General features: G+C 45.7%; 2 protein-coding genes across 2 annotated transcripts in view; both read right to left on the bottom strand.

Annotated features, from left to right (window-relative positions):
* Positions 1 to 1,056: 1,056 nt before the first annotated feature.
* Positions 1,057 to 3,965, bottom strand: pigc (phosphatidylinositol glycan anchor biosynthesis, class C). Its single transcript, XM_064989492.1, has 3 exons — positions 3,914 to 3,965; positions 2,347 to 2,589; positions 1,057 to 2,158 (listed from the first exon to the last, which is right to left on the bottom strand). Exons 2-3 carry the CDS (start codon positions 2,584 to 2,586, stop codon positions 1,457 to 1,459), a joined length of 942 nt encoding a protein of 313 aa, XP_064845564.1. The 5' UTR covers positions 2,587 to 2,589; positions 3,914 to 3,965; the 3' UTR covers positions 1,057 to 1,456.
* A 1,585-nt stretch (positions 3,966 to 5,550) lies between these two features.
* LOC135556351 (SUN domain-containing ossification factor-like) overlaps positions 5,551 to 24,595 on the bottom strand; it is a 67,633-nt gene continuing 48,588 nt past the window's right edge. Inside the window, 12 exon segments of the mRNA XM_064989491.1 lie at positions 5,551 to 9,640; positions 10,439 to 10,491; positions 13,712 to 13,803; positions 15,485 to 15,627; positions 15,766 to 15,870; positions 16,265 to 16,352; positions 16,484 to 16,892; positions 16,895 to 17,745; positions 17,823 to 17,913; positions 21,380 to 21,460; positions 22,172 to 22,237; positions 22,336 to 22,427. Coding sequence (XP_064845563.1) covers positions 9,167 to 9,640; positions 10,439 to 10,491; positions 13,712 to 13,803; positions 15,485 to 15,627; positions 15,766 to 15,870; positions 16,265 to 16,352; positions 16,484 to 16,892; positions 16,895 to 17,745; positions 17,823 to 17,913; positions 21,380 to 21,460; positions 22,172 to 22,237; positions 22,336 to 22,427 — 2,545 coding nt within the window. The 3' untranslated portion in view covers positions 5,551 to 9,166.

Below are 24,595 nucleotides of genomic sequence, written 5' to 3'. Positions count from 1 at the left end.
TCTCTAAAACTAAAAGCATTGTATTAGGAACAAAACACTCACTAAACCCTAAACCTCAACTAAATATTGTAATAAATAATGTGAAAATTGAGCAAGTAGACACTCTGACTAAACTGCTTTGAGTAACCCTAGATTATAAACTGTCATGGTCAAAACTTTGATGCAGTAGAAGCTAAGATGGGGAGAAGTCTGTCTATAATAAAGCGATGCGCTGCCTTTTTAACAACGCTATCAACAAGGCAGGTCCTACAGTACACACAGTACTACATAGAGCCATGACTACATGGAACTCTATTCCACATCAAGTAACTGACTCAACCAGTAAAATTAGATTTAAAAAACAGATTAAAGAAATTCCTTATGGAACAGCACTGGACTGTGAAGCAACACAAACATAGGCTCAGTCACATGCATATACACACACTACACATACACATGGATTTAGTACTGTAGATATGAGGTAGTGGTGGAATAGGGGCCTGAGGGCACAGTGTGTTGTGAAATCTGTGAATGTATCGTAATGTTAAAAAAATAATAATAATAGAAATTGCCTTAATGTTGCTAGACCCCAAGAAGAGTAGCTGCTGCTCTGGCAGCAGCTAATGGGGATCCATACTAAATACAAATAAATACAAAACTCACCATGGAGCCACAAGACCGACCGCATTACCAACCACGTCAGGCCCCTGAAAGGGGATGCTGACATCAAGTGGATTTAGTACGGTACTGCATACATGTAGCTCGTGTTTCCCAATGCCAGCCTCCAGTACCCCCCAACAGTACACATTTTTGTTGTAGCCGTGGACAAGCACACCTGATTCAACTAATCATCAAGCCGTGAGGGAGTTGAATCAGGCGAGTTTGTCTGGACCTACAACAAAAATATGTGCTTTTTGGGGTACTGGAGGACTGGAGTTGGGAAATAAACAGCAACAGGTCTACTTTTTTGTTGTTGAGTTTATGCATGCATGACTTGAAAGTTTCCCCACTTGTGAAGCTGAATAGGTTTAATTAAATAATTTCCACTTAACCAATAACAGAAATAAATATAGCTAATACGATCATAAACAAAATAACTTTATTTTTCCAAAACTGCATTTAACACCTGACCGTACAACAAAGGTTAAAATCATTACAGGTTGAATACTTCCTATTTCATTCAACATGGTTACAATCTACCATGCCTCAGAGCCCTTGGTTACTAGACACACGTTTAGAAGTTGTATCAAAGTGGTGGAATCTGAGCTAAGCGTCTACAGTAGGCAGCAAAGAGTTTCAGTTCCCTGCTGAGAAACCCTATTGTTCTGTTAAAATAGGAGCAACAGCTTTCTATAAAGTGTTTTCAAGGTTGCCACGCGTCCTACCAGTCTGGTACTGGTAAGGGACATACCCTTACCGTCCTCACTGGATAACGGTGTGTGTGGCTTGGCCCCCAATCCTCTGCCTCCTTTATCCATCAATGTAGAAAGTGTGTTAGATCCTCTCGTATCTCGGCTTCATCCCAGGGTCCCTGGATGTTATCTTTGTCACTCTGCAGTCGGATCAACAGCAGAGGACACAGCAGGGTCACAGTCCCCAACAGTGCAGCCAACAGCACAGCCCCCCCAGGCCACAGAGAACCCAGCCCCCCCACCCCACACACACCCATCAGCACACACACACACCCAAACACCCACGGGGCACAATCTCTCAGCCGCTGCAGCAGGCAAGGCCATAGGGCAAACACTAACAGGGCCCAGCAGAGCATGGTGAAGGTATGAAGGGAGGAGGGAGAGGAGGAAGAGTCCAGGCCACCGGAGGTGTGCAGGTCCCCGGGGAGGCGCGAGGCCAGGCAGACAGAGGCGAACAGGGCAGCATTGAGAGAGAGGCTCCCAGGGGGAGAAGGTTGGGCGTAGGGGAAGGCCACCAGGTGGGCCAGCAGCATCAGGGCTGTCATGGCGTACACCGTGTCTGTACAAACTGACTCTGTTAAAGTCCTGAGGACAGGAGAGAACCCAAAAGTGAAGGAGAGGAAGATAGAGGCACTCTGCAGGTCAGACCAACGTGTACGGTGGTGGTTGTCTGAATCTCCCCGCGGAGCCAGTGCTTGGTAGAGTCCATAGCCCAGCAGGGCACAGAGCAGGCCGGTCCACAGCAGCGTGGAAGGGGAGAGCAGGCTCTGGAGGAAGAAGAGAGGGGTTAGACTCTATAGAACTGTTTAAAACTGAATGTCAATGTATTCCCCAATAAAGTGCACAAATTTTGACTAGAGCCCTAGCTATGTGAGTAACACTATATTGCCCTGGTCAAAACATTACTGCACTGGAGAATATGGTGTCATTAGAGCTTCACCCTAAGGTCTCTTACCTGCTCCATGTACAACCAGAGAGTGAGGAAAAGAGCCACACAGGAGATCTGCTGAGCCACCAGTCCTGCCTCCTGCACCACGGCCCAGTAGCGATACTGGCGGAGGCCCTCGTTCCTCCTGAGCTCCTCCAGGAAGCGGCGGTCCACATAGTTATCAGGGAAGGGTTGACGCTCCCATAGAACTTTCCTCCAGGGCACTGCTGGGCCTGGGGCTGCCCCTGACCCACTGTCTGCCCCCATCAACTGGACACAAACACCAAAACCATAGGCAAATTATGAAACACATAGATCACATAGCTTGACGCAAATCTCATTCCAAATTGATGGGCATTAATATGGAGTTGGTCCTCCCTTTGCTGCCATAACAGCATCCACTCTTCTGGGAAGGTTTTCCACTAGTAGTTGGAACATTGCTGTGGGGACTTGCTTCCATCCAGCCACAAGAGCATTAGTGAGGTTGAGAACTGATGTTGGGCAATTAGGACTGGCTTGCAGTCGGCGTTACAATTCATCCCAAAGGTGTTCGATGGGGTTGAGGTCAGGGCTCTGTGCAGACCAGGCAAGTTCTTCCACACCGATCTCAACAAACCTTTTCTGTATGGACCTCGCTTTTTGCATGGGGGCATTGTCATGCTGAAACAGGAACGGGCCTTCCCCAAACTGTTGCCACAAAGTTAGAAGCACAGAATAGCTTCTCCTGGCATCTGCCAAATGACAGATTCATCAGTCAGATGATGAAGCGTGATCGCTCCAGAGAATGCGTTTCCACTGCTCCAGAGTCCAATGGCGGCGAGCTTTACACCACTCAAGCCGACTCTTGGCATTGCGCATGGCGAGCTTAGGCTTGTGTGCGGCAGCTTGGCCACGGAAACCTATTTCATGAAGCTCACGACGAACAGTTACTGTGATGACGTTGATTTCAGGGGCAATTTTAAACAAACATTTTTTTGTTGGAAAGGTGACATCCTATGACGGTGCCAAGTTGAAAGTCACTGAGCTCTTAAGTAAGGCCATTCTACTGCCAATGTTTGTCTATGGAGATTGCATGGCTTTGTGCTCGATTTTATACACCTGTCAGAAACGGGTGTGGCTGAAATAGCCAAATCCAGTAATTTGAAGGGGTGTGTTCGACAGGATGAAAACTGGTAATGTATCATGGGTGAATCGTGACTGACTGATCTACAAATAATGAGTTATTTATGGAAGGTGATTTGTAGATCAGTCAGTCGGCAGTCGCCCGCAATGTCGTACAAGCCAACTATGATACCCATTACATATTGTGTCTTCCATCTGTCAAAACAAACTAATTATAGACATGGGTAGAGAAATTGGTGCCAACGTTTCAGAACAAAACATTATCAAATAATTTATGACAAGCACTGCCAGGCTTGTCTTGAAAGCGGATTATGTTGTTAGCTTGCCAGCTAAAGCGGCTAACGTAGCCTGCTAAGCTCTGATATTATTGCTACTAGTTGTCATTCAACAGAACCATCCTGAAAATATACCACAAACCCTGTTACATTTTCGTTAAAACTACTTATTTCGGTAAGAGATGTTCTGATTTTACCTGCAAGGGACTAAGCTGGACAGCTCTGAAGCCGGCAAGAACACGAAGTACTTCCGGGTTACGGATTTTTTTTGGAATCCTTCAGAATAAGAGTTCCGTCCTGTATACTTTGTAAATCACCGAATACAACAGGTGTGGTAGACCTTACATTGAAATGCTTACGTACAAGCCCTTAACCAACAATGCAGTTTGAAGAAAATACCTAAAAGTAAGAGATAAGAATAACAAATAATTAAAGAGCAGTAGAAAATAATAGCGGGGCTATATACGGGTTACAGGTACAGAGTCAATGTGCGACGGCACCAGTGTCGAGTTAATTCAAGTGACTAGGCATAGATAAGAGAGAGTAGCAGCAGCGTAAAAGGGGGCAATGCAAATAGTCTGGGTAGCCATTTGATTAGATGTTCAGGAGTCTTATGGATTAGGGGTAGAAGCTGTTCATAAGCCTCTTGGACCTGGACTTGGCGCTCCGGTACCGCTTGCCGCGCGGTAGCAGAAAGAACAGTCTATGACTAGGGTGGCTGGAGTCTTTGACAATTTGTAGGTCCTTCTCCTGGATGGCAGGAAGCTTGGCCCCAGTGATCTACTGGGCCGTATGAATGAAACATAAGGGAGAAAATTACGGACAATGTGCAATAGTAGATATATGCTAGTTATCATAAAAAGAATAAGCGTATTTCTATGAAATCTGATATATACATTTTTTAAAGCCTGAATGGACAATGTTTTTTGTGTGTACACCTATGATTTATTGCACCATACAATTTTCTGTACATTGTCTCGCCGTAAAAAGGGTGTCCGTTGCTGCTCATTTTACAGCCTTTAAAGTGGCCAATCAACTTTAAATTCATAATACTCTAAGCACAAGGACTCCTTTGAACAATTTCCACTGACATTTTACCAAAACACTTAATTTTACAGTGCAGATGCAAAGTTTGGTAACAGACTGATGGCACAGTCTAAACCATCATTCTGTTACCAAATTTTGCATCAGTGGAAATGTTTAAATGTATTCCTTGTGCAGTTTTTATTTTTTAACTTTGCAATCAGTTGTTTTTGTTTCACATGCATTTTAATGTGAAAAATCTGTCTTATCACTCCATTACTGTGGAATTTCCCATGTATTTTCTTCCCAGTCCCTTTCTGAACCATTTCCTCTTTTTCCCCTCTCATCCCATCTGTCCCTCATTCATCCATCCATCTTGTTCTCTGCTCCCATCCCCTCTGAGGTTGCATCCTCTGTGTTATAGCAAAGGTCTCCAGTCCGATGGTGGAACATTGCAGAGGGATACAACCTCTGAGCCCCTCCAGAATACAACAGTCAGCTCCTCCTGAAGGTTATTTTTGGCCCAAAACCAAAAGACATGTGGGTCGAACAAGTAGGATTGTTTAATTTACACACCAATAGGCCTTATATATTTGTAAAAGCAGGATTTGATCAATTATTTCCTAGCTGTTAACAGTTCATGTTTTGTAGTGTATGTGCTGATCACCGTTTCACCAGAAGATGGCGAAGTGATGCTACTCAACGCAGCAGGAGTCTGTAGAGAAGAAATAAGGCTCCTCTGATCCTAGATCTGTGCAACCTTTACCTAGGAGCAGTCACATGAACAAATGCAGACTCCAAAGCAGTCAAGTGAAAGACAAAAGTTTTTATTTAGAAATTCACAGTTTCTAATGGCACTACATCTTTGTAGTTACACTCACGCTCCTGTTGCACAATACTATGCAGCTCTTCCTCAGAGTACTCACAGTGAGAGAAAAGAGAAAAAAGGAGGCATGGACAGAAACCACTTGAGACAGGGTTTAGTGTAGAAAAACAAAAAGGCATGAAGGTAGTAATAATAACAGTGCACACTGAGCCCCAGGGGTCACCAAGGACCTCCAGTCACTGTTAAATTAGGGCTTTGCAGAGTCTCTCACATGCATGTCAAGAGAAAACACTCTCACAGTGAAACAAACACTCACAGTGAAACACTTCCTTGCATGCATGCATACACACAAGTATAATATCATACACGTTCAAAAAAGGAAGCAAAACAAAGAGGGTCATGATTAGCTGGGTATGGAACACTTCTTCAGATAAAGTTTTGCGTACCAAACCCTTTCCCAACATTCCCTTTATTAAATTCATCCTCTGAAAACCACTACCTGCCTATGAGGTGGAGTGAATGTACAGTAACGAACAACAAATGAATGAATGACAGCTAGTAAGGAAAGTAGAGGTGGCCAGTTAAAAGAGCCATTCATAGTAAAGGGAAGAGAAGTGGTTCAATTAAAAGAACTCTTGCCAGTGTCTGAACCCTGACCTGTGTAGGGGTTAGAGGTCAGAGTGTGGAGAGGGTAGAGTAGGGGACCTGGGAGGCTGGTCTGTAGCAGTAAACTATCGAGGGAGTGTGTAGTGTTTATTTGGTTTGTGGTATTCCAGTGTCTCTTTCTCAGTTAGTCAACAACCAACCCAACTCAGAGGCCATCAGATCACACCCACACTATACACAGGCCAACTACACAGGTATATAGTACACAGAGATGGGATTTTTCACATTTCCCCCTTTGCCGTGCCAATCACATCCTAGAACAGACACAGAACCAAAGACTTCAAACATTTCTTCTCTTTTAACTTCATCTTCCCAAAGTACTCTGAACAACTAAGGAAGCAGACCCACACCCTCTGATTTGTGAGGTGTGGCTGGTTCATATTGAATATTATTCTGTCTTATACAATCCAGCAACAGTTATTACTGGGGCTGATATGGTTACAGCACTCCGTACCCTGATAGAGGTCTAGTTAAGCGAGGTTTGTGTGTGAGACAGTGGAGGTGACTCAAAACCACAGAAATATAAAAAGGTGGACACCTTGGTTGTCTCTATATCTTTGTAAAAACAAATATTGGTCACAAAAGAAGTGAACATCTGAGCCAATGTGTTAAATAGTGTGTCGGGCAGCCAGTGGAAAAAAATCACACAGTATGCAACAGTACCATGGTATGTATGTACGTCAGAGGCTGGTGGGAGGAGCTATAGGAGGATGGGGTCTTTGTAATGGCTGGAATTTAATCAATGGAATGAGTCAAATGTGGATCCTTTGTGTTTGCTACCGTTCCATTAATTCCATTTAATGGTGGGAGGAGCCATTATTTGACCCACTAGGCTAACTTGGGCGGTAGGTAGCCTAGTGGTTAGAGCGTTGTACTAGTAACCGAAAGGTTGAAAGATGGAATCCCCGAGCTGACAAGGTAAAAATCTGTTGTTCTGCCCCTGAATAAGGCAGTTAACCCACTGTTCCTAGAGAGTCATTAAAAATAAGAATTTGTTCTTAACTGACTTGCCTAGTTAAATCAAATATGTTTGTTTTTGCCGTTACAACGAGCCAGTCTTCCTATAGCTCCTCTCACCAGCCTCCTCTGATGTACCTGTACCTTTGTCTGTGTGTATATGTGTTTTAATTGAAACCATTATTATTGTCTGTACCGTGTGTGTGCCCCTGGGCTACAGTATGTGGGGTTTGCTGTGAGGCCAGGACATAAATAGATAAATAAAACTGACCTCACAGAGTCCTCAATAGGACCTCAGGGGATCTGCTCTCAAAGTGAAGTTAACCCTAGACACTGTTCTAAGATCAGTATTGCATTGTTGATTCAAGAAATGGTGAACATGAGGAATTGGGGGAGGGAAAGCTGATCTTAGATTAGTAACTAAAGGCAACTTCTACTCACAAAGCTGTGTCATCTTCAGACTGAACTGTTCCCAACAACTAGAATATCACACAACACTCAGTTCTCAGCATGGCTCATAAACAGCTCAATATAAAAACACAACCCAACTGACTGACTGGTACCTGCCACAATGTGCAAAAACAACCAGCCTATAAAAAGTCCAGCAGCTAAGCCTCAAATTTGAGGGGAATTGTTGATTTTGTGATAAAAACACCACATTTCACAAACAGCTAGAACAAGTCCCAAGAAGTGTGTTTTTTAAATATATTTCTTAGCTATAATGCCATCACAGATGTTTTGTATTACCACCCTGGCAGCATTTCCAAAATGGCCACCAACCAGCCCCATGGAGCCATATTGGACAGGAGTTACATGGCCATATCTCCATAAATAATAGGTACATAAAGCCCAATTGATGACTTAAAATGTTTGTGGGGGTCTGTAGAACACAATAGAATGGACCAAGTATACCAGTTAGATGTGATCTTTAAAATGGAATATACTTCATCCTAATTTTCCGTATTTTAACAGTACAAGATCCCTTTGTGTGTGTTTGTTAGTGTGTGTGTGTGTGTGCGTGCGTGCGTGCGTGTGTGTATTTTGGGCCCAGCCCATACAACTTTCAGAGGTCTTACTTGCGAGACAAGCTGCTATGTAAACTAGTTCAATAGTTAGAGCTTCTTCCTTAGTATCACAGCTGGATAAACATGGCTAGCCCCTAGAGACACAGAGACATGAACACACACAGTGTATCTTCATTCAGCTCTGCTGGTTGTGTTAGGTTAGACTGCCTGAGAGGGCGAGACAGAGGGCCTGCTGTGGTGTGAAGGTTAACACCCCAGTCCCATATGAACAACAAATGCCGTAGTGTTCGCTAGCTCTGAACACTACACAGAGAATGAACAGAATGTGGAAATGGAGGACAAGAGAAAGGAGGGAGGGATGGGTTAGAGAAGTAACTAGTCCTGCTGCACAGTTCTCTCATTGCGACACATTTCATCCTTACAGCTTCATACTCTACTTTCACAGGCCCCAGGAGAGGCAGGGGGCTGCGGTAGGAGCTCTACCCAGCCAGCCCTTCTCCTCTCTGGGTACAGGGCTGCAGTACAAGCCCCTGACGCCTAGGTCTTATGGAGCAATGTGCTTGTCCAGTAGAAACAGGTCACATGTATGAATGTCTGTTTTCTTATAACACTCCAAAGCATTACAGTTTTGCTCTCCGAAAAGAAAAAGAACAATACTTTGAATTTATTATTTTTTTCCATTGGTGAAAGCTTTTGAATGGACAGTAAAGGCACATGACCGTTAAATGGTCTCTGATTGGTGGGGAGGGTGGCTGTTGATGGACAACTAATGTCATGGTTTCCGAGTTCCACTGTAGGCCAGGGTGCTCATGGGAGAAGTGGTTCAGAGATGTGGCCATTTTGGGGCGAGACCACACACCCCTACACACCTCCTTAACCAAGTCTGCTACCAGGGTGTGTGTGTGTGTGTGTGTGTGTGTGTATCTGAGTCAGTCTGAAGTGTGCATTTGTGATTAGACATGTCCTGTGACGGCCGTGGGGCCAATAGTCCCCACCCTGATCTTCTTGTTTCCCTTGATCAGCTGCTGCAGGCTGGGCAGGGAGTTCATAGCCCCCCCTGTCTGTCTGGAGGATAACTGCAGCTCCACTTGACGAGACCTCTGACGCTTCGCTGACCTCTTCTTAGAGGGAGGGAGGGAGGGGAGGCAGAGCGGGACGGGGAGGGCAGCATGGCCGTTAAACATGCACGGGGGGGAGGAGAGTGGCGGGCCACGGCTGATGTAGGACTCCTCAGAGTGGATGGAGGAGCTGCCGCTGCTGCCCTCTGAGGGGATGTGGAGCTCCTTACAGGAGATGTCTTCTAAAATTGGAGGTGGTGGTGGAGGTGGGGGAGTCACAGAGTGGGGGAGGCCGTTGCATTCGAGTGCCCCGTCAGCCCCTGGGGAAGAGGGAGCTGATAATGCTGCCTTCAGTTTACATCGTTTCTTCTGGAGAGAGAGAGAGGGAGGGAGGGATGGAGAGATCGATAAATAAAGAGTACAGGGCAAACGACAGATGTAAAAATATATGTTAAGTCATGTTAACCACCTCTATACCAGACACACGGCACAGTTACAACAAACTACACAGACACCAAGCTCTCAAAGATTGTGTCTAAATATTTTGATCCAGTACAGGACAGCACAAGGCAGGGACAGTGGAGAGAATGGCATTAAAAAGGATAGGGTGCTGACCAAAGCCATGTTATGCATGTTATACAGCTTAAGTCTGGGTTGTGGATAAAAACAGGATGTCAGCTATTGGTGGGTTACAACTTTTAAACCACTGCCCTGTACATGCTCCTACATCACCCCCTAACAGTCCAGCTCCATTGTCAGCAGAGAAATGGTTAACTCGACCAAATCCACAGAAACGGCCTGTAATCACAGATCTAGGATCCGCTTAACTCTCCCCAGACCCTAACCTTAACCATTAGGATGGGAGACCGCTAAATTAACCTTAGATCAGAGTTTAGGGCAGCGTTTCCCAAACTTGGTCCTCCGGAACGTTTTGGTTTTTGCCCTAACACTACACAGCTGATTCAAAGCTTGATGATCATTTGAATCAGCTGTAAAGGGCAAAAACCAAAACGTGCACACATTGGGGTCCCGAGGACCGAGTTTGGGAAACCCTGGTCTGGGGGCAAATTCACCTTACTCCACTGAGACCATAAGCAAACAAGATGGCCGCGGGGGCCACCATACAACAGCAGTAGCAGACGGAGAGGAGAGCAGGGGACACTGTACCTTTTTCTCTGGTGAGAACCTTAAAGGTTCAACAATGTATAGGTCGTCGGGGCCTACTGAACAGGGAGAGAACAGGGCCATGTTAATGATGGGATGGCATACAGGAACACGCATGACACAAGCAGCATGACACCACATTGCAAGTAGTACTACTGATTACTATTAAAGAAATGTTACACATCCTTGATATACTATATCCCAGAATAAAGGTTATAGCTAGTAGTTAGCCTACATTGGGCCTACAAAGCAGTTTTCTCTAGTTGATGCTACTACTTGCAGTGGTCTAACAGAAGCAGCCAGGCTGAAGCATTGTGTTCTATGTACAGTACCAGTCAAAAGTTTGGACACACCCACTCATTCCAGGGTTTTTCTTTATTTGGACTATTTTCTATATTGTAGAATAATAGTGAAGACATCAAAACTATGAAATAACACATATGGAATCATGTAGTACACGCAAGCACACCAAGACAAAACCTATTCTCCCTCAGGAGACTGAGAAGATTTGGCATGGGTCCTCAGATCCTCAAAACGTTCTACATCTGCACTGTTGCGTCACTGCCTGGAACGGCAACTACTCGGCCTCCGACCGCAAGGTACTACAGAGGGTAGTGTGTACAGCCCAGTACATCAGTGGGGCCAAGCTTCCTGCCATCCAGGACCTCTATACCAGGCGTGTCAGAGGAAGGCCTAAAAATTGTCATAGACTCCAGCAACACTAGTCAGACACTTCTCTCTGCTATCGCACGGCAAGCAGTACCGGAGCGCCAAGTCTAGGTCCAAGAGGTTTTTAAACAGCTTCTACCCCCAAGCCATAAGACTCCTGAACAGCTAATCAAAAGGGCTACCCAGACCCCTCTTTACACTGCTGCTACTCTGTTGTCATCTATGCATAGGCCCTTTAATAACTCTACCTACATACTACCTCAAATTACCGGTGCCCCCACACAGACTCAGTATCAGTACCCCCCTGTATATAGTCTCGCTATTGTTATTTCACTGCTGCTCTTTAATTACTTGTTACTTTGACCTCTTACCTGTATTTTTTTTAAACTGCATTGTTGGTTAGGGGCTCATAAGTAAGCATTTCACTGTAAGATCAATACCAGTTGTATTCGGTGAATGTGACTAATAACATTTGATTTAGTAAGCAAAAGTGTTTAACAAATCAAAATCTTTTTTATATTTTAGATTCTTCAATGTAGCCACTCTTTGCCTTGATGACAGATTTGCACACATGGCATTCTCTCAACCAGCCTCATGAGGTAGTGACCTGGAATGTGTCTTGCTAAAAGTTAATTTGTGGAATTTCTTTCCTCCTTAATGCATTTGAACAAATCAGTTGTGTTGTGACAAGGTAGGGATGGTATACAGAAGATGGCCCTATTTGGTAAAAGACCAAGTCCATATTATGGCAAGAACAGCTCAAATAAGCAAACGGAAACGACAGTACATTATTTTAAGACATGAAGGTAAGTCTTCACGGAACATTTCCAGAACTTTGAAAGTTTCTTCAACTGCAGTCATGAGAACCGGGGTGGCATGTAGCCTAGAGTTAGAGTGTTGGAACAGTAACCGAAAGGTTGCTGGATCGAATCCCCGAGCTGACAAGATAAAAATCTGTCGTTCTGCCCCTGAACAAGGCAGTTAACCCACTGTTCCCCTGGTAGGCTGTTATTGCAATTAAGAATTTGTTCTTAACTGACTTGCCTAGTTAAATAAAAGGTTACATTGTTTTTTTTAACCATCAAGCGCTATAATGAAACTGTCTCATGAGGACCGCCACAGGAAAGGAAGACCCAGAGTTCTCTCTGACGATAAGTTCATTAGAGTTACCAGCCTCAGAAATTGCAGCCCAAATAAATGCTTCACATAGTTCAAGTAACAGACATCTCAACATCAATGTCAAATTGCTGCAAAGAAACCACTACTAAAGGACACCAATAATAAGAAGAGACTTGCTTGGGCCAAGAAACACGAGCAATGAACATTAGAACAGTGGAAATCTGTCCCATTGGTCTGATGAGTCCAAACGGGAGACTTTTGGTTTCAACCGCAGTGTCTTTGTGAGATGCTGAGTAAGTGAACAGAGGATCTACGCATGTGTGGTTCCCACTGTGAAGCATGGAGGAGATGGTGTGATGGTGCTTTGCAGGTAACACTGTCAGTGATTTATTCAGAATTCAAGGCACACTTAACTGGCATGGCTACCACAGCATTCTGCAACAATACACAATGCCATCTGGTTTTTGTTTTTCAACAGGACAATGACCCAACACACCTCCAGGCTGTGTAAGGGCTATTTGACCAAGAAGGAGAGGGATGGAATGCTGCATCAGATGACCTGGCCTCCACAATCACCCAACCTCAACCCAATTGAATGGTTTTTGGATGAGTTGGACTACAGAGTGAAGGAAAAGCAGCTAACAAGTGCTCAATATATGTGGGAACTCCTTCGGTTGGAAAAGCGTTCCCCATGAAGGTTGTTGAGAGAATGGAAAGTTGTCATCAAGCCACAGGGTGACTACTTTTAAACAAATCAAAATGTATTTTAGATTCTTCACACTGTTTTGGTTACTACATGATTCCAAATGTTTTATTTCATAGTTTAGATGTATTCACTATTATTCTACAATGTAGAAAATAGTCAAAATAAAGAAAAACCTGGAATGAGGTGGTGTGTCAAACCTTTGACTGGTACTGTATACTCTCATTCAGTTCAGCATCTGTATGGACACACAGATGGCAATGACAAGTGCTCTGGCCCAAGGACAGCACAGACATGAGAAAAAAAGTATATATATGAAAGCGAGGAGAGAGAAATAGTGGGAGTACTATGTTTCCTGTCTGTCTGAAGGTCTTTATTCCTTCAGGAGAGGGGTGTGCCCAGGCCATCCCACTGGAGTGTCTGTGCCTACAGTACCCTACAGTACCCTTACAGCAGCTCCCCAGCATGGTACAGCCAGCCAGCCCGGCAGTCCAGAGAGAGACCATGCATGGGCAGAGCACACACACAGCTGTTGCTCTGAGACTGTAGCAGTAATGTGGTGTATGATGCCGCTGGCATGGAAGGCTTTCTGAAGACTGTCGTGTCTCGTCTTTTTAGTCATAGCTCCTGAGCAGCAACAGGATGGACAGAGCAGCGATGTAGAAGACAGGAAGCTTAGAGGAAAAGGATGTGTGTGTGTGTGTGTGTGTAAGAGAGAGGCCATGTGACTGAGTGTTTGTAGAGTGACTAAGTGTGTGTGTGTGTGTGTGTGTGTACACACTTACCTTTTGAAGTAGGAAAGGTGAAGGACTTGGAGCGTACGAGAGGACACGATATCCTCCGCTTCAGACTCATATCCTCATAGGAGGAGAAACACCTAAAACACACGATAGAATAGCACTGTTCTAAAATCTATGGAAGTGACCCAGTCGATCATTTGAAATGTTGCGCTGCCATGCTGCCATGCTTGCTAGCCAGTCAACTACGGCTAACTTACAGAAAAGTAGCTGCATTCGTGTTTGTTTTAGCTGTTTTCAAGTGACATTTATTTGGATGCGGATTCCTGATTTCCACTGACTAAAAAGATCTCCTCGTCCTGACACAATCCTCAATAAGACAGTGGAGAGAGTTTCAATATTGAAACAAGACAGGAAGTCATATGTATTTCGGTTGTTGAAAACCAACTGCCAGTTTAAAAGAAAAAGGGGAGATCATGTCTAGCTGCTTTTTAAATGGTGGACATCACGTTTCTAAATTGCCCGGCTGGGCTGATGAAATAGTGGATTGCGCATCGAGATGGAACAGTAAATAGACATTTCAACATCATAACTGGTGTCAACCAGCTGGAACACAGTTTTAACCAAATCAGCATTAAGGATTAAACCCACCCGCTGTATAAAATAAAACATTAACTGGGCTAAGAGAAAACATATTAGACCCAGAAAGCACCAACAACACTAATAAATAATATGGGGAGATCAGACAAAAAAGTGTGTGTGTGTTTACCTCTTGGGGCTGGGGTAGTGGTTGGCTGTGGTGTGTGTGTTTACCTCTTGGGGCTGGGGTAGTGGTTGACTGCAGTGTGTGTGTTTACCTCTTGGGGCTGGGGTAGTGGTTGACTGCAGTGTGTGTGTTTACCTCTTGGGGCTGGGGTAGTGGTTGACTGCAGTGTGTGTGTTTACCTCTTAGGGCTGGGGTAGTGGTTAACTGCCGTGTGTGTGTTTACCTCTTGGGGCTGGGGTAGTGGTTGACTGCGGTGTGTGTGTTGGTGTGTGTTTACCTCTTGGGGCTGGGGTAGTGGTTGACTGCAGTGTGTGTGTTGGTGAGTGTTTACCTCTTGGGGCTGGGGTAGTGGTTGACTGCGGTGTGTGTGTTGGTGTGTGTTTACCTCTTGGGGCTGGGGTAGTGGTTGACTGGGGTAGTGGTTGACTGCGGTGTGTGTGTTGGTGTGTGTTTACCTCTTGGGGCTGGGGTAGTGGTTGACTGCAGTGTGTGTGTTGGTGTGTGTTTACCTCTTGGGGCTGGGGTAGTGGTTAACTGCCGTGTGTGTGTTTACCTCTTGGGGCTGGGGTAGTGGTTGACTGCGGTGTGTGTGTTGGTGCGTGTTTACCTCTTGGGGCTGGGGTAGTGGTTGACTGCAGTGTGTGTGTTGGTGAGTGTTTACCTCTTGGGGCTGGGGTAGTGGTTGACTGCGGTGTGTGTGTTGGTGTGTGTTTACCTCTTGTGGCTGGGGTAGTGGTTGACTGCAGTGTGTGTGTTGGTGTGTGTTTACCTCTTGGGGCTGGGGTAGTGGTTGACTGGGGTAGTGGTTGACTGCGGTGTGTGTGTTGGTGTGTGTTTACCTCTTGGGGCTGGGGTAGTGGTTGACTGCAGTGTGTGTGTTGGTGTGTGTTTACCTCTTGGGGCTGGGGTAGTGGTTGACTGCAGTGTGTGTGTTGGTGAGTGTTTACCTCTTGGGGCTGGGGTGGTGGTTGACTGCAGTGTGTGTGTTGGTGAGTGTTTACCTCTTGGGGCTGGGGTAGTGGTTGACTGCAGTGTGTGTGTTGGTGAGTGTTTACCTCTTGGGGCTGGGGTAGTGGTTGACTGCGGTGTGTGTGGTGGTTTGTGTGTTGGTGCTCCGGCAGCAGTGCAGGCAGAACACCAGGCCCAGACAGAGACACAGGACTAGAGACACCACCAGATAACTCTGTCGGTCTGACACCTAGAAAACACGAACACATAAACATTTAGACATGAGGAAACACAAAAACATATCAGATTATGACATTTTGCAAGATGATTAAAATTAGGCCAACATTTTATCTGACACTCAATAAATGTAGGTAGTATTACTGTGTACCTCTTTCTGTAACTGTGAGACAGTCATGGTGAGGTTGATCATCAGCTTGGTGACGTTCTCCAGCTGGCCCTGTAACATCTGAATTGACTCCGTCTGTCTCTGGTCCTGAGGGATCACACAACCAAGATGCAACGTTAATAAAACCCTGAGACAACCAACCTACTCCACAAAAGACAACCCCAACCAAACAACCTATACCAGTGTTTCTCAACGACTGTCCTCCAGTACCCTCAACAGCACATGTTTTTGTCGTGGCCGCAGACAAGCACACCTGATTCTACTTCTCAGCTAATCATCAAGTCCTTGACAAGTCAATTCTGGTGTTTTTGTCCGGGGCTACAACAAAAATGTGCGCTGTTGGGGGAACTGGAGGACCGGAGTTGGTATACACTAACCTATGATAAACCACATGTTAACCATCACTGAACTACACAAATCACAACCATCCCACAACAACCGTCCTGCAACCCAAACCAAGAAGCAACCGTTTGTAATGGACCTGTTCTCCAGCGATGCGGGAGGTATTCTGTAGCTTGATGATGGTCTTGTTGAAGGCCCTCTGCATCTCCTCCATCTGCTTACGATACCTAGAACACACCGCACACACAACAAGCTAATCAGAGCCTGAACAGGACAAGTCATATGGAGGAAGCTATGACGTGGCTATAAGGTTTAAAAAAGACAAACACTCTCACACACACACAAAAAAAAAACTCACCTCTGGCTGAGTTCCTCCAGATATCTGCTGCTGAGGGACATGTTCATCTCCAGGGCTTTGATCCTGTTGTTCAACCTCATGAACACACTCTCCTTTTGACTGGAGCCGTGCATATTCACTCCTCCGTTCATGCCTCCATTCCCTCCAATATACTCCCCTGTGCTCTGCAGCTCAGCGTAGAAGTCCGTAGCTGTCCGGTGTAAATGTCCGTTAGCAATAACCGGGACGCTAAGTAGCAGGTCCTCCGTGGACTCTTCCCTAAGTGGGTGCTCTGCTGGCTGGGGAGAGGAGTCGCCACCCTGCTCCCCGTGGCCCTTGAGGTCTCCACTTTCTACCCCAGCCCTGGGTGTGTGTGGCTCTGCGTGTGTGTCGGGCTGGAGGGGCACAGGGAGTTCGGTGGGAGGGGGATGTCTGCAGGTCTGGAGGCAGTGGGGAGGGCCTGGACTGGCTGCTCCTTCAGGGAGAGTGGAGTGAGGTCCAGAGAAGCTGTCTCAGAAGTTAGGGGGTGGAGGGGGGTAGTGGGACTAGGGGAATGGTTGGGTGTGCTGGCCTGCTGGGCCTCTGGGACAGGGGCTCCCTGCAGGGCTGGAGGGGGGACGGGGTCATCTTGGCTGAGGGGCCAAGGAGCTTCGTCCTGGGTGGGGTTGGGTTTGGAGAGGGGGGTGTGAGAGAAGCTGTGGGGGGGCAGGGTAGAGGTCCGGCTAGGCTCCAGAACAATGATGTGGTCTACGGGGTGTGTGTCTGTGTGATTGTGTGAATCTGTAGGAGATAAAACCTCATTTTGGGCACGGGGGGTCTTCTCAGGATCAGGGACCGGCTCGGTGTGTGTTGGGGCTTCCTGGGTGTGTGTGGCGGCGGGGACAGGGTCCTGTATGGTGGTGTGTGTGGGTAAGGGAGTGTTTATGGGGGTGTGTGTGTACGTGTCTTGCTGCCTCTTGCAGAGACCGCGCTGTCTCTCTCTGGCGAGGCAAACGTCACACCAGCGCCGTAGCAGCTCCGGCAGTGTGGCCACACACGAGACAGAAGAAAGGGAAGACACGGAGGAGAGAGGACAGTACAGCTGGCTCTCCCTCATCCACTGTTCCTCTCTCTCCTCATCATCATCCCCCTCTTCCTCCATAAGAGTCACAGTGGACTGTGGGGGCTCCTCTTCCTCCACCACCAGAGTCACGATCTGTCCATCCTCTGGGGAGGGGGAGTCCGGGGTGGGTAGGGGGGAGTCCGGGGAGGAGAGGGCGACATCGGGGTCCTCTGGCTCCACTCTGAGAGAGAGGAGGGAGGAAGTTAGAGACTCGTAGTGCAAGGTCAGTGAGAGTGAGTGAGTGAGTGAGTGACTCACGCTGGAGGAGGTGTGGTGATGGTAGGGGTTGGTGTGAGCAGCACCTCCTTATTCCCCTCGGTTTGGTTCTGGGCTTCTGATGATGCGTTGGCTGGAAGAGATACACAGACACAGCAGTCTTTAGATACAGTCGTCAACTACCACAATTACATAGAACATGTATGTCAACTACTACATTAACTTCCTTTCATAGGATAACTATCACTAGTCATGACAAGGTTCAGTTCTCTAACCCCAGACCAGCTATAGTCTGATGCCAGTCTGGTGCTGCTCTAGCCAACTCTATGTTGTTGCCCAGTTCAGTGGGTTAAAATGGGGAACAGAGACAAACCACCAAACATCTATGTTTGGGGTAACGACCACAAGAGATTTGGCAAAAACAGAAACAGCCAGGCTGGTCCAGTTAGGACTGCTCTCAAACCTCAGTGACCCTGTGGGTTGAAAAAGGGTTTAACAAACAGCCCATAGTTGGTCACTTCAGCTGCCCTGAATGCATAGTGAAGGCTGTGTAACGGTTTGTGAGGATGTTTGAGTGCCATTGGGACCAGGGGGTAAATCCGTGTTAGAATAGTATTTAGACTCCAGCAGTATCTGAGGGTAAGATGGGGACCAGAGGTATTTGGTTCTGCGTCATAGACCCCCCCAGTCCCAATAGAAACAGCTCCCCAGCTGCTGCCTTATAAAACACTGCTCCATTGTTCCTCTGAAAACATCCTGGCACCAGTCAAATCAACATCTGGAGCCTTAGGCAGGCAGGCTGGCAGGCAGGCAGATAACGCAAAGACGCACACACTTGCAGACACACACACCAAACCGGAACCATATGACAGTTTCAGAACCGCCTAATCTAAACAAGATGGGTGAAGTTGGGCTTAGACTGAACTGTCCAGCAGGAAAGGAAGGAGAGATGGAAGGGGGAAGGAGAGGGCACAAACTTATATAATAGGGAAAAGGGGGTTGGGCAAGAGAAAGAAGGACGAGTAGCAAGACTTGCTGGGAAGAAAGCGGAACCAAAACTGGATCTACTGTTGGTGTTTGCTCTGAGGTGTGATGTCATTTGGAACATTCTGTTAATCGTCGAATGTGGTATGCGTGTGTGTGTGTATGATCTTAACTCAAACAACCCACATGGAAGTGTGTGTGTGTGTGTGTGGTAGGGGTGTGATGTTTAAACTAAATTGGGATCTATGACATTTAGAAAAAATCCCTAATATCACATTGCAGTTATCACAAAACTACCACCAACAGGTCCCGATCATCATCATCATAAACTGGAAAAGTTCAAATTAAACAAATACCTAAACTCAGCAATGCTGTAAAGGAGGAGATAAGCATATTTTAAATGACTTGACACGGATATAAAATGCTCCGCGCGTCATTAACAGTGTGGACAAGCCAGTTGATTCTGTTTGAACGTTGCCGCTGGCTGTGTGGTTACTAAACGAGAACAAAGCTGGGTAGGATAACAGGGCTTGTTGTGTGTGTGTGTGTGTGTGTGTGTGTGTGTGTGTGTGAAGGCTAGATCGGTTCTTCTTAAACACAGTTGAATTCCAGAGCTTCTATTCTGTGAGGGAAAGAGGGGCAGGCTAAGTGCTGAGCCTCAACAAATCATGCTGGTTTAATTAATATCTTTATTGTGTACAGAATACCTCTAATGTTCACACTGGGACATTCCCCTGGACAGCTCAGTGCTTTAGTTAGCACAAGATAAACCTTCCTGCATACATATGCAAGCCTCATGCCTCTTGCTGCGAGGCCATTAACGCAGTAAGTTCATTACACTAACACATAGCATTTCCTCAAAAGTAGAGGTCGACCGATTATGATTTTTCAATGCCGATACCGATTATTGGAGGATCAAAAAAGCCAATACTGATTAATCAGCCAATTTAAAAAAAATGTATTTATTTATTTGTAATAATGATAATTACAACAATACTGAATTAACATTTTTATTTTAACTTAAAACATAAATAAAATCAATTTAATTTAGCCTCAAATAAATAATGAAACATGTTCAATTTGGTTTAAATAATGCAAAAACAAAGTAAAAGTGCAATATGTGCCATGTAAAAAAGCTAACGTTTAAGTTCCTTGCTCAGAACATGAGAACATATGAAAGCTGGTGGCTCCTTTTAATAGGAGTCTTCAATATTACCAGGTAAGAAGTTTTAGGTTGAAGTTATTATAGGAATTATAGGACTATTTCTTTCAATACCATTTGTATTTCATATACCTTTGACTATTGGATGTTCTTATAGGCACTTTAGTATTGCCAGTGTAACAGTATAGCTTCCGTCCCTCTCCTTGCCCCTACCTGGGCTCGAACCAGGAACACATCGTCAACAGCCACCCTCGAAGCATCGTTACCCATCGCTCCCGGCCCTTGCAGAGCAAGGGGAACAACTACTTCAAGGCCTCAGAGCGAGTGATGTCACCGATTGAAACGCTATTAGCGCGCACCCCGCTAACTAGCTAGCCATTTCACATCGGTTACACCAGCCTAATCTCGGGAGTTGATAGGCTTGAAGTCATAAACAACTCAACGCTTGAAGCACAGTGAAGAGCTGCTGGCAAACGCACAAAAGTGCTGTTTGAATGAATGCTTCCGAGCCTGCTGCTGCCTACCACCGCTCAGTCGGACTGCTCTATCAAATCATAGCCTTAATTATAACACAATAACACACACGAGGACCTTAGGTCATTAATATGGTAAAATCCGGAAAGTAGTATTTCGAAAACAAATCGTAACGTATTTTATCTAACGGGTGGCATCCCTAAGTATAAATATTGCTGTTACATTGCACAACCTTCAATGTTATGTCATAATTATGTACAATTCTGGAAAATTAATTACGGTCTTAAATGGTCTTCACACAGTTCGCAACGAGCCAGGTGGCCCAAACTGCTGCATATACCCTGACTGCTTGCACGGAACGCAAGAGAAGTGACAATTTCCCTAGTTATAAGAAATTCATGTTAGCAGGCGATATTAACTAAATATGCAGGTTTAAAAATATATACTCGTGTATTGATTTTAAAGTAAGGCATTGATGTTTAACGGTTAGGTACACATTAGTGCAACGACAGTGCTTGTTTTTTCGTGAATACGCTTGTTAAATAAACACCCGTTTATGAAATAGGCTGTGATTTGATGAGAAATTAACAGGCACCGCATCGATTATATGCAACGTAGGAAAAGCTAGATAAACTAGTAATATCATCAACCGAGTGTAGTAAACTAGTGATTATGTTAAGATTGATTGTTTTTTATAAGATATGTTTAATGCTAGCTAGCACCTTACCTTGGCTCCTTGCTGCACTCGCATAACAGTCTCATCAAGGAGTGCAATGTAATCGGCCACAATCGGTGTCAAAAAAAATGCAGATTACCGATTGTTATGAAAACGGCCCTAAATAATCGCCCATTTCGATTAATCGGTCGACCTCTACCTCAAACACACACATTCTTAGCAATAAATAGAAGGGGGTGAAGGAAATGAGAGGAGAGAGAAGGGGAGGAGCGAACAGAAGAGAGGAACGAGGAGGATCCATACGTTCTAGCTGTGCTCCTCCATCCTCAGGCTTGCCTCCCAGAACGTTGGCTGCTATGTTGTTGACCATGTTGAGAATGGCATCTGTACGTAGAACACACACACACGGAATCATGAATAACCTTCACTGGTAGTAAAGTAGTTGAAGGCCCCACAGGAATCTGTAAAACCACAGTTCTTGGTATTCACCTACCACAGCATGCAATCTCCTAACCGACTCCACATACCCTTACCCAACCAACCCATCTCTGCCTGGCTGGCTAGAGGACCCTGTCAGCCTCTGCTTGTTTTCAAACACTGGTGTGGGGGGGGGTTGTGTAGAAATGGGTCAGTCTATTTTCTAAATACTGAACCAGTTGTGTGTATGACTATTGGGAGGGGGGGGGGGGGGGGTCTCTCTTAGCCAATCAGATTGCAGCCTCGGTGCCCTGCCAGGTAGACACAGGGGCTCCAGTGTGTGTAACGGAGTTATGTACAAATCAGTAGTCCTAACCCGTATCCCAGCCACAGCTCTATGTTTGCCAATGTGCCGTCGTGTGGGAATACAGAAACTGAAGAAACATTCAGGACTTGATGTTTTCCAGGAAAGCAGCTTCTTGTCTCTCCATTCTCCAATAAATACAGAGCCTGTTTTAGACCCAGGTCAGGAGATCAATTCTCTGATGTGATTAGATACAGTAGAGAACTGATGCTGAGCCAGTTCGATATCAAGTTAGCCATGTTTACGCTGTCCTGTGCCGTGTGAAACTACGCTCAGAACAACGTGATGCGGTGTGTGTGTGTGTGTGTACATACTTGTGGCAGAGCCCAGCAGATTTTTAGAACCTTTGTCCTCAGAGTGGAGGTAGCCAGGTGGGTAGTCTGTAGATAAAAGAACCAGATTATTTCAAGGTGGAGAAAACATGATCTTTTATAATAACAACCTGACCAAATATCACACGCACGGTGTACCTCCTTACCATAATCCTCATCAAGGTATTCCAGCCTCTCTGAGGGGTACTGGGAATCTGCGATCTCTTCGTATTCCTCCACCATACTGGTACCAAACACCCTATAAAACACACACATGGTTATATGACACACACACACACACACACACACGGTTAAATGTATCATATACAGCTGAAAAGAGAGGAATTATGATTAGATGAAAATGGACATGTGAGTTGACATGTTGAGATGACATGCTGTTCCCTATAGTGTTGTTTTTGTACATTAATCTATACATCTCACCTCACTAACCTTACCGACTGAGATAATGTAAACCTTAACATTTAGTTATTTCGTTTATCTACAGAGAGTAGCAGCATTTATGTGGATGTGATGTGTTTTCTTTTAACAGCTCCCGTCCTGGTCTCCACTCCTTGAGGGCACGACGCAGGGCGAACATAGGGGGAAGGTAGTGAGTGGGAGGAGGTGGTACATCTGTAGTAGTAGTATTTTTTTTTCACAGCCCCCTGACAGTCAACCCCCTGTTAAACTCACCCAAATGTTTTGCTAATGATTACTCCTTACCTGTCCACTAACCTGGCCTCAGCCCCTGTAGGGAATGGCAGGGAGTGTGGGTGATAGGAGGGTAAGGAGGAACTTAGTACATCTAACTCAGCAGAGGACAACAGGGCTACTGTACAGAGTTGAAATGGTTGTACTATACAAGGTTGTTGTACTACAACTGCAGGGTCTTTAACATCCGGCCTTCTCCTCTGCCATTGTTTACAGTGACCTGCACACCTCATATTCTCTGTAAGAGGGAGGGAGGCTGTGGGTTGAGAGCTCAGGGTCTCTGTTGGGTTCTGGTAGAGAGAGAGAGGGGAGAGGGTGATCTGAAGAGGGTCTCTGTTGGGTTCTGGTAGAGAGAGAGGGGAGAGGGTGATCTGAGGAGGGTCTCTGTTGGGTTCTGGCTGAGCTCCAGCTCCCCTACACAGCTTTAAAGAAGGAATGTCTCCATATAGAGCAGAGTATGGAAGACTTACTGTAATACAGCCATCTAACCTCCTACACTGGGCTCCTTAACTTACAGATAGACGTGGACAAGAGCATGCTGCCAAGTAAGAGCGACAGAGCGGGATCGAAAAAGAGGCAGAGAGCCAACATGGCAGAGAGACACATATTTCCTGGAAATCCTATAGAGCACAGAGACCATTAATAGAAAGCTGCTCAGCTCGCAGTATATCTACTCACCATGTTCTCTGAAATAACTGATTGATTTCACTGCACACTAGGAGCCACTAGGAGCTAACACTATTGAAGGCAGCAAGACAAAGGAGATGATCGTGACTACAGGAAAAGGAGGGCCGAACAGGCCCCCATTAACATCGACGGGGCTGTAGTGGAGCATGTCGAGAGTTTCTTGGTGTCCACATCAACAACAAACTATCATGGTTCAAACACACCAAGGCAGTCGTGAAGAGAGCACGACAACACCTTTTGCCCCTCAGGAGATGGAACATATTTGGCATGGGTCTCCAGATCCACAATAGTTCTACAGCTGCACTATTGAGAGCATCCTGACAAGTTGCATCACCACAACTGCTTGCATCTGACTAAGGTAACACTGAGGGTAGTGCGTACGGCCCAATACATCACTGGGGCCAAGCATCCTGCCATCCAGGACCTATATACAAGGCATGTCAGAGGAAGGCCCCAAAAAATGGTCAAAGACTCCAGCCACCCTAGTCAGACTGTTTTCTCTGCTACCGCACGGTAAGCGGAACCGGAGTGCCAAGTCTAGGTCCAAAAGGCTCCTTAACAGCTTCTAACCCCAAGCTATAAGACTGCTGAACAATTAATCAAACGGCCACCCGGACTATTTACATTGACCCAGACTATTTACATTTTCCCTGCTGCGTGCATTATATAGCACAGGAGGCTGCTGATGTATTTTACACCATTCCACCTTTTCTGCACCAGCCATTACCACGAGCCCGTCCTCCCCAATTAAGGAGCCACCAACTTCCTGTGTTACACACCCGGAGGAAAACATTACTGTTATTTCTCTTCTATTCAAGTCTGGCTGTTAAAACATGTAATGACAGACTATCTCCTGGTCTCCCTCCCTCTCTCTCTACATACAGTTGAAGTCGGAGGTTTACAGACACTTAGGTCGGAGACATGAAAACTTGCTTTTTTCAGCCACTCCACAAATTTCTTGTTAACAAACTATAGTTTTGGCAAGTCGGTTAAGACATTTACTTTGTGCATGACAAGTCATTTTCCAAC

The sequence above is a fragment of the Oncorhynchus masou genome, chromosome 15, assembly GCF_036934945.1.
Source record: "Oncorhynchus masou masou isolate Uvic2021 chromosome 15, UVic_Omas_1.1, whole genome shotgun sequence".
Lineage (NCBI taxonomy): Eukaryota > Metazoa > Chordata > Actinopteri > Salmoniformes > Salmonidae > Oncorhynchus > Oncorhynchus masou.
This window is presented reverse-complemented; position numbering and strand designations above follow the sequence as displayed.

Coding starts and splice junctions, on each gene's coding strand:
- pigc (XM_064989492.1), bottom strand. CDS start 2,586: ATGGGGGCAGACAGTGGGTCAGGGGCAGCCCCAGGCCCAGCAGTGCCC. Junction 2,159..2,346: donor TCTGGTTGTACATGGAGCAG/GTAAGAGACCTT, acceptor TTCTTCCTCCAG/AGCCTGCTCTCCCCTTCCAC.